This window comes from Nicotiana tabacum, chromosome 18 (assembly GCF_000715075.1).
Source record: "Nicotiana tabacum cultivar K326 chromosome 18, ASM71507v2, whole genome shotgun sequence".
Lineage (NCBI taxonomy): Eukaryota > Viridiplantae > Streptophyta > Magnoliopsida > Solanales > Solanaceae > Nicotiana > Nicotiana tabacum.
The window spans coordinates 124641942-124652077 of record NC_134097.1 but is presented as its reverse complement, the minus strand read 5'-3'; the positions used below and the strand labels follow the sequence as shown (position 1 = coordinate 124652077).

The 10136-nt window shown below is 33.7% G+C and overlaps 1 protein-coding gene across 1 annotated transcript; it reads left to right on the top strand.

Annotated features, from left to right (window-relative positions):
* The first annotated feature begins 3223 nt into the window (after positions 1-3223).
* On the top strand, positions 3224-8657 carry LOC107764558 (lactoylglutathione lyase). The gene is made up of 9 exons (XM_016583155.2): positions 3224-3380; positions 3477-3602; positions 3713-3774; positions 4696-4756; positions 4874-4953; positions 5038-5108; positions 5883-5972; positions 7320-7425; positions 8420-8657. The coding sequence occupies exons 1-8, from the start codon at positions 3258-3260 to the stop codon at positions 7418-7420; spliced, it is 714 nt and encodes a 237-aa protein (XP_016438641.1). The 5' UTR covers positions 3224-3257; the 3' UTR covers positions 7421-7425; positions 8420-8657.
* The last annotated feature ends 1479 nt before the right edge of the window (positions 8658-10136 follow it).

The window sequence follows — 10136 nt, the reverse complement described above, 5'->3', positions numbered from 1 at the left end:
TCTACCCCCAGCCCAATTTCTCGCAATTGCAGTGAATTCTTCACAAATGCGAGCCTTGCATTTGCGAGGGAATTCTGCAGACTGAAGCACATCAGAAAAATTTCCTAAGTTCAAAACACTCCGTAGCCTATCCGAAACTCAATCAAGTCCTTGGGCCTCCAAACCAAACATGCACACAAGTCTTAAAATATCATACGAACTTTTTCACATGATCAAATTGCCAAAATAACACCTAGATCTATGAATTTAGCACCAAATCAAATGAAATTCCCAAGAATACTTTAAAATTCCTATTTTCACAACCGGACGCCCGAATCACGTCAAACCAACTCTGTTTCTCACCAAATTTCACAGACAAGTCTTAAATATCATAATGAACCTTTACTGTACTCCGGAACCAAAATATGGACCCGATACCAACAAGAACAAACATTAACCAAATTCTTAAAACCATTTAATTTTCAGACTTTCAATTTTCATCAAAAATTCATATCTCGAGCTAGGGACCTCAGAATTTGATTCTGGGCATATGCCCATGTCTCATATTTCGGTAGGGACCCACCGGGACTGTCAAAATACGAGTCTCAGTCCATTTACTCAAAACGTTGACCGAAGTCAACTAAATTAACTTTTAAAGGCAAAAATTCTTACTTTCATCAACTTTCAATATAAACGCTTTTCAGAAACATGTCCGGACTGTGCACATAAATCGATAAAGAATAAAATGAGGTTTTAAAGGCCTCGAAATACAGAATTGTATTCTGAAACATAAGACGGACTTTTGGGTCATCACAGTGTGTCTGTTGTAGAATTTTTGTGCCAGAAACTATATCTTAGTTGTTCTTAATAGTGAAATTGGAAAATAGGTGCGGTCTTTCTTTAGTAGCTATTTGTGGCATTCACATAAGATATGAAAATATCAGACAACTACTGATGAATTGGTGGCTTTACAAGATGAGGAATGAAGCTCATGCAACTTTCCTGCCGTGTATTTCTTCTATTATATGCTGGGAATTGTGGAAGAGTAGGTGTTCTACCAGGTTTGATAATATCAACATCAATGTCGGGTTCATTAATCAACAGGTTTCCCGATGTATGAAGGATCTATTGGATTGTCAATTCCCTATGCTACAATTGCCTCATTCATGGGGAAATATTTGCTTAGAAATTGAAAAGGCACAAGAGATAACTACTAACCAATTGGTTAGATGGCATAAATCGAATAATGATTGGTTACAACTTAATATTGGTGGCTGTAGTAAAAGGCAATCCAAGGAGTTCAGGTGGTGGAGGAATTCTTAGAGATAGCATAGGTAATATGATATTGGCTTTCACTGAATTATATGATCAATCCACCAATAATTTAGCTGAGGCCAAAGCTATCTTGCAGGGCTTAATTTTTTGCATTAGTAGGAGGAGAATCAAGATTATAGTGGAATCTTATTCGTAGCTAATAATTGACATGATTAACAATAAAATAAAACCACCTTGGCATATTAGAAGGATCATTGAGCAGATCAAAGAACTATCAGACAAAGGAGAGTTTGTTTTTGTACTAGTTTATTAACAAACCTTGGAAAAAACAAAGATGTCAAACTGTTTTTGAAAATGTAGAATTATTACCTGGTCAAATCAAAGCGGAAGTGAAGATGGATCAGGAGGAGGTTCCAAGATTCAGAATCAAAACAAGGAAACATCATTTTGTAATTAATGATAATTTTAACTGATAGAGTAGAATGTTGTATAGTTCTGATACATATGTGCGTAGTACCTTTTTGTGAAGCTAAGTGTACTCATCTTGCAACGGAGGAGTCCTCCCAACCTAGAATAGTTTCTATAGATCAAAGGGTCACAAGAATGAGTAACATCATTCTTCATCTCATTAAGGAGGCTAGGTTTATGTCCTTCTTCATGCATTGACTCTATTTGATTATCTATAGGTTGGGATCCAACCTAACCCCATCTATATGATGAACTTTTGATTTAAAAAAAAAGTAAAGGGAAGTTCCAACTAAAAAAAATGAGACAAAAGTGAAGATGAAATTCACGTTTAGTTATGTTTAAAAATACATATGAAAATTCATGAATTTATTATTTTCTCTCTTGTCAATTCTTTTTTATTCTTTTTTTTCCCTCCCTCCAAGAGCTCTCCACCTTGCTCTTGGGATGACTCGAACTCATAACCTACTGGTTGGAAGTGAAGGGTGCTCACCACTAGAGCAACTCACTCTTATCTCTCTTGTCAATTCCAACATAAGTTTGGCATAGCATGTTCCCTTTCGACTTTTTGAGTAAGGCACTTCCCCACATATTTATGACTTTATTTAGCTTCTCTTTTTTTTTTCTTTTTTCAATTTACGTTTCTATTCACAAGTGGATTGTTTGGTAAATTGTATTGACATAATTACTTTTAGCATAAAATAAGACAATACATGGTTGGCCATATAAGAAAAATATTTACCATATAACTAATGTCGGGTTTGATAAATTGCATAATAAAAATTTATCATCGCATAACTAACGAGGAGTTTAGTTTCTCGCATTAAGTTATGTGAGATGTAAGTATTATTTTACATATGATAAAATAAAAAATGGAAATACAGATTTGAATCTTAGCACAATATTTAAAATTAGCACTTCCACATTTTCTTTGAAATTAAGTAACAATCTATAATCAATTTCAGTCGTGATTCGCCCATATGAAAAAAAAACCTCTATTTGTACTTCTCAAAATCAATTACTCTTTTTTAACTAGATCATCGTCTCTCTTGTAAAAAAATACAACAAAAGGTGAATATTAATACATTTATCAAAACTTAACAATTGTCCCAAAAATAAAAAAATTCTATTTTCCTCGAATAATGACAAAAAAAAGTTGCCATATAGAAAATACGAGGGAAATTGATAATCACCAAACTAAGATCAAAGACAAATAAAAAGTATCATAGTACGTCATTTTATTCTGTTCTATGATGATCAAAGATTGTATCATTGAATATCTATATCTTGACAAGAATTTATATATATGACAAAATGTGTATAGAAAAAAAGACAACATGACATAAAAAAAGAAAGGGGCAAGTATACAGATAATCATTCTGATACTATTTAGAGATTAAATAATATTTATTTATCCTGAATTTTAAATTATAAATCTTAATTTCAGAATAATTTAGTCACTTCTATCCACGAAAAGGAAACAAAGAATAAAAGGGAAACTTGGGCTATTAAACCACAAAGCTTGCTTATTATCCCCAATGGCCACTTCATTACCTAGAGCCCTCACTTACGTCTCTCTACTACGTTCAACACTTAACAAACCTTCTTTATTTCCATTTTTATCTCAAACCCCTAAAGTATTCTTCACTATCAAACCTAAGGTCCCTGACCCATAATATTTCTTGATTCACAAAAATAAATAATTTCTTGGTTCACTTTTTTCTCATACTTTTTTCTGTCCTCCATTTTCTTTGCAGGTTCCTAATTTTGCTAGGTTTATATCATCATCAATGGCTTCAGATTCCAAAGATTCTCCCGCCAATAACCCAGGTCTTCATGCCACTCCTGATGATGCAACTAAAGGTTACATTTTGCAGCAAACTGTAAGCCCCAAATTGGTTCCCTCTTTTGTATCATAGGAATTGTGAATAGTGGTTATGTTGTTTTTATTGATTGTATTAATGCCAGTTTTCTTTTTTGTTTTTAAATTTAGATGTTTAGAATTAAGGACCCTAAAGTCAGTCTTGAATTCTACTCCAAAGTTCTGGGCATGTCGTAAGTCTTCTATCTATCCTCAAATATTTGTTTTTTTCAATTATTGCTAGAAATGTCAATATCTCTGAAACATTGAGTTTTGCTAAGCTAATGTTATGCATGTTGGAATTTTCAAGAGAAAATAGCAGGAATAAGCAAAAGGGAAAACGGTTATTGGCTTAAAATTCTGATCCAGCATGTTGCTTTGCGAAAACGCTGCGTCGCTTTGAGTATCACTTAGGCTGATTCGTTGCACCTCTTCGGTTATTGTTTTCTGGTGCTTTCCTGTTGTTTAAGAATTAGACATCCTCTATAAATAGGGGAACATTCCTTGGCATATGATATCCTGATATATATTTTAATTACCGACATTCTTCCTTAAGAAAAACTGCATAAGTTTGGTGACTACAGCACTGATCCTTGTGTGTTTGGAGATCTGTTTCATTATTTCTTGGCTTTACTTCATTCTATCCTAAGAGAGTATTTGCAAGGGACAAATAATTCTCTTTGGAAAGTGATCTTAACAAGGTATACTGCTTGAAGTATATCCAGTTTCTTCACCACAAACACACTGATTTCTAACAATGTACTTGGTTTTCCTGCCTAGCGTAGTGTTTTGCTAATGCTTATATTGGTAAATTACAATTTAATGGAATTTAGTGTCATGTTACACTATATAATTTTGATGTGGATAGTATTTGATAAGTTCGAATAGCTTAAGTTTGGATTCCCTAATAGGCTAATGTTGTTATGTTTGATGAATAAAAATCTTAACTTTTTTTTTTTTGAGAAGGATAAAAATCTAAACTTTATGACGATGAGTTTGATCAAATTCTGAAATCCATGAAATATAGATATATGTTGTCTTAGTTGGACCAAAGTTTAGGCTTAAGCTAAATGCTGAGTTGAAATTTTAGTATGATTCATACCTGTCCATTACAGCTTACTCAAGAGATTGGATTTCTCTGAGATGAAGTTCAGCTTATACTTCATGGGATATGAGGTAAGTTTCTTAAACCTTTTGTGTTTGGAATGCTGTTTTATCTTCTTTCCTTTTGGATATATTTCCCTCTCCAATTTCGATATTCCTTTCATTTATATTTGCTTACGGGTGGTGTAGGATACATCATCAGCACCCAGTGATCCAGCTGAACGCACGGCTTGGACCTTTAGTCAGAAAGCTACATTAGAGCTTACACAGTAAGAACTCTATTTTTGTGTGTGGTACCTCTACGTTTTTTGCTCTTATCTGGTGACTCATTGTTTCTAAATTTTTATTTGCAGCAACTGGGGTACTGAGAGTGACCCTAATTTCACTGGTTACCACAATGGGAATTCAGAACCACGCGGTTTTGGTATGTTATTTAGTACATTTCAACTTTCTTTTTCCTAGAGTTTAGAGTGCTTCTTTGTTTGTCTTCATTTTCCGTCTCTTTATTTTACCCCATTGCTTTCACAGTGAAACCTTAACCTCGCCATGTCTTGATGTAAAGTGTAAGAAATGCATATTATTCATCATGTATTTTATTTCTAATTGTGGTTGCATTATTCTAATGCAGTTTGGCAATTGTTTGTTTCTCCCTTTGACTTTGATTAAACATCTTAGCAGATATTTTGGAGACAAAACCTTCTACATTATGTACTTTAATGATCATGACAGCTAGGCTCACATATGGGTTAATTTTGTTCAAAAACTGGCTTCTTTGAAATTAAAGAGTTTGCACCATAAAGAAGTTGGTCAACTCAATTGAGATGGTTCGTTAGATGAAGAATATGCGTTGTATATTGGGATGGAAAAAGTACAGCCTTTGTCAGAATAGATGAAAGGGATCACTAACTGACGATGGACATTGGTTCCTCTACTAACTGATTATTTTCCACCAAAATGGTTATGAATGGAAGTCATATTGTACTATACAAGTTTGCAACCCAGTTTTTTGACAAACATGTTACAGAAACGCGAAGTTCAATTGTTGCGCACTTGAAAGTTTTTGGCTGCCTATTTTCATTAACTTCGCTGCTCACTTCTTTGCATCTACACCGGCAATTCTGTGAGGAACTAGAGCATGTCCCCATAGATATTAAAATTCTTATTTTGATGCTGATTGACTTGTTTCCTCCTCTTTCAGGACACATAGGTGTCACTGTTGATGACGTCTACAAGGCTTGCGAGAGATTTGAACAACTGGGTGTGGAATTCGTAAAGAAGCCTCTTGATGGTAATTTAACCTTAGTTTAGACTTTATAGGCCTCTTTGAGATGATTTTTGTGTAAAAATGCAAGCTTAACAACTGAACTGAACTTGCCAATGCAACACTAAAGAAATGCTATGACCTTTGATTATATGAGCTTTGATGGATGAATCTCATTGGTACAGTGGAACTGCTTATTTTGAGAAGTAAATTTTGACATTTCTCCTTCATAAATACATTCTCTTCATCTTATCTTCTCTTTTGTGTCTGTGCATGCACGTTCCTGCTATTAGTCACTGGAGTCTTTTATAAGGGTTTTTTTTTTTTTTTTTTTGAAAATGGTAACAGATTCTTTTATAGTATTATGAAGCACACATTAAGATTTGAAGCATATGCTGGGCATTGAGGAAAAAAGTGAGCTGAAAACTAGGTCATAACTTGTGTTCAAAGGATTACTAAAAAGATGGGTTCTCAAATTGCACTATAGCAATGCCTTTTTTAATTAAAAAAATGGAATAAAAGCTTTGAGAAATAAGAACTAGCAGAACTGTAGAAGAAATTGAGGAAATGTTTGAGGACAATGTCTTCTGTTAAAAGCTTCTATAAGCACATCTACGCTGATTATTATATATTTATCCTTCTTAGTAAGTAATTTTATTCATATAATTACAAGAACAAGGAGGTCTTTATAGGTACAAGAGTTTCACTGGACTAGATAAGGAATTCAAGAATTCCAGCACTATATCTAGATCATTTACTACATTATATTACTCCAAGACTTCTAATTCTACAAAGAAACTCTAACGAGATAAGGAAACCATCCGATCACTCAAACAGAGAAGCTACACACTAATTACCTGTTTTTCCTTGATAACTGCTTCTATGACATGTTTGTAGTGTTTACCTGATTTTAATATGAAACCTTCTATTAAATCAGTTTCAGATCAAATACTAGTATTTGGTTACTGTATAGGAAAAATCACTTGTACCGCAAAAAGCAACTGATTAATCTTTTATCGATTATCATGTACTCAATTTAGTAAAATATACTAGAAAACAATATCACTGAAAATTCCAGTAAACAATAATCCTCATAAATGAAAGCTTAAGCAAGAAAACTGTAAGTCTCTGATATTTGTTATGATCTGTTGGTAGCTTGAGTTCAAAGGTTATTGGATGTTCCCTGTCTAACACATTCTAAATTCATTAACCTTTACCTTGTCTGATATTGTTTTATATTGGATTTCATTCTGTCTAGTTTCTGATAGATAGTAGTCTTGAATGCTTTGACCCCTTTGTCTTTTTAATCATATAATCAGCTGATCTTAGCAAATATTTTTAGTTGATCTCCTAAACAAGGAAGTCTTTATGCAGGAAAAATGAAAGGTATTGCATTTGTTAAAGATCCTGACGGTTATTGGATCGAGATTTTTGACACTAAAACTATCAAAGAAGTTGCTGATGCTGCTTCTTGATTCAGGTAAATCTTTTCTCATTACCTTCATAGCTATATATTTAATTACAATGTGAAGTTTTCGCCCTAATTCTTTCCCAAAAAATGTTTAAATATCATTCTGGTAATACGACCTAGGTCAAGGCTTTCTCTTTCTTCTGGGTCATGTTCAACTTTTTGATGCGACCTCTGAGAGATTGTTATTGGTTATGTGGTCCTCCAATGCATCCAAAAGACAAAAAAATTGAGGAAGGAAAGTAGAAATGACATAGCCTACTACTCTTACTGAAGGGGGCCATGAACTGTTTAGTAATAAGATAGTTTATCTCTCTTTCATCGACCATTCATTCCCTTCTTTTCTGAGGTCAGTTGGGATATATCTAACATTAAGAATGCCATAGTTCCATACAATAATTTAGGGGGGAAATAGCTCCATATACTGCATAACTGTATACTATAAAGAAGTGGACAATGTTGGAAATGAATTATAATTGCACATGCATAGCGTCTTTTTCTGTGTACTACTTGATTAACCATATTGCTGATTAAAAAAAATATAAGTATTATGTATGTGTGCGCTAATCCAACTAAAAATTGTCTTGTGCTAAAATGTTGTTGGGGTTCATAATTTCATATAATTTGTCAACTGAGATCCCTTATATAATGAGATTTGATTGGTTTACAAATAGATGGTGTTAAAGCGGTTAAGGTAATCAGGAGCTTAATGCAAAGACTGACAGCCCAAAGTTTGTGAAATTGGTCTTTGCTTACCAATTGATAGTTTTGGAGGTCTGCTCTGGAGAAATGGTGTTTCTCTGTGTCCATGTACGCATCTTCTAGTCGAGGCTGAGCCTCAAGGCTAAATACATCCCCGTTGTAGGAAGATCAATAACTTGTTTGTTGAACGTGTTTTCTGTTGAACATGTTTTTGTCCCCATATACAATGTGTGGATATAGATTATCGTGCACCCAAAGAATAGGAGAGGCTGATGTCTAAGTAGAACTTTTGTTCTTGGTGCAGGGGCTCTTCGAGTGTCTATCACGAGTCTTGATCAACTCAGCTATCTGTTGAAGAGAGAGTTCTCGTAAACAGCGTTTTCTTTCCAGGTTAAATGTGTTGGCAAATGAGTGTTGCGCTGTGTTTAGGGAAAAGGCTTTTATCTGTGGACTGTGGACAATACCTCTGATGTATCCCAAATAATAAGTTGATAAAACTCCTGTGATTGCGAAACTAATTACAATGAAAAAGATTTCTTCAATCATTGATAGTCCTTAGATTTTGAAGTACCTGCTTACAACTTTGAAGCTTCCTGTGGATTCTCATAATTGTGGATTTCATGCTAATACAGTCTGGAAAAAGAAATTCTGAAATTAGGCAAAGATAAAAAGTTATTACCATAATATTAACATTTGCTGAAGTTCATATTTAGTTATTTGAAAGAATGGGATAAGATTAATTTTTCTGTTTCTCCTTGTTTCACTTATTCTTTTTAAATTAAGATAAGCTACAGAAGTAGCTTATTATGTAATAGAGGCAACTTTCCGAGAAATTGTGTTCTGCTAATCTTTCGCTCCTATTCTATACTATTTAGTGATGATTTGGTACGCGGACTAAATTATCCCGTGGGATTATAATTCCTAGATTAATTTATTCTACCTGGGAGGTGGAATAAAATAATATCAAGTTTGATGGGATAAAGTGGGATAAGATTGGATATTCAGGATTAAGTCTAGGACTAAGTTTATACCATATTTGGTTGACGGTATAAATTTATTCTGAGATAAATCTATACCGTCAACCAAACATGGTATAAATTTAGTACTATACTTTATACCATCTTATCCCACCTTATCCCGTGTACCAAACGACCCCTTAGTTTACTATCTACAGAATCCTGCAGCATCTACGTAATGATCTCTTTCTTCATAATATTGTCTCGTATATTTGTCATTTATTTTCACATAGAAATTTTTACCTAGATATACTATATTAAAAACTTATTTACTCCTGTTAGAGAGACTTTAACTTAATTACAATTTGATATACCATCTACCAATGTATAACCTTTGGGGTTTCTAATTTTTGTAAAATTGGATAGGTGAAGTGCACATTTAGCCACTAATAACACATGTATTTACTTTTAAGCCACTGTTTAAAATGTCTTTAGTCTTTAGCTACTGCTTTAATAAACTTTAACTGCCCGGACGAAAATACCCTTCTGCTCATGTCCTTAACTTAAGGACTTCAGGATTACATGTCATTAACTTTTGAACTAGTAACTCTAAGTTCAGGACTTCAAGACTACATGTCCTTAACTTTTGAACTTGAAACTCTAAGTTAAGGACTTCAGGATTACATGTCCTTAACTTTTGAACTTAACTTCAGGACTTCAGGACTACATGTCCTTAACTTTTGAACTTGTAACTCTAAGTTCAGGACTTCAGGACCTATTGTCCTTACTTTTGAGCTTGTTCGTCTAAGTTCAGGACCTATTGTCCTTAACTTTTGGGCTTCTTATCCTAAGTTCAGGACCTATTGTCCTTAACTTTTGAGCTTGTTAGTCTAAGTTCGGGACTTCAGGACCTATTGTCCTTAAGTTCTAGTAGAAATGACGCCGTTGCTACTGGTTATTTCCATTATGCTATAATGTGATATTATTGAGAATTGAAATTATAAATTAAATCGAAAAATGGGAATTTATTGCTAAATGAGAAATTACAAGTAGTAGTCACTCAAA

Excerpts from the sequence above, each read along its gene's own strand:
- LOC107764558 (XM_016583155.2), top strand. The coding sequence starts at position 3,258 with ATGGCCACTTCATTACCTAGAGCCCTCACTTACGTCTCTCTACTACGT. Across the intron at positions 3,775-4,695 it reads TCCAAAGTTCTGGGCATGTC|CTTACTCAAGAGATTGGATT; the intron begins GTAAGTCTTCTA and ends TGTCCATTACAG. Across the intron at positions 5,109-5,882 it reads TTCAGAACCACGCGGTTTTG|GACACATAGGTGTCACTGTT; the intron begins GTATGTTATTTA and ends CTCCTCTTTCAG.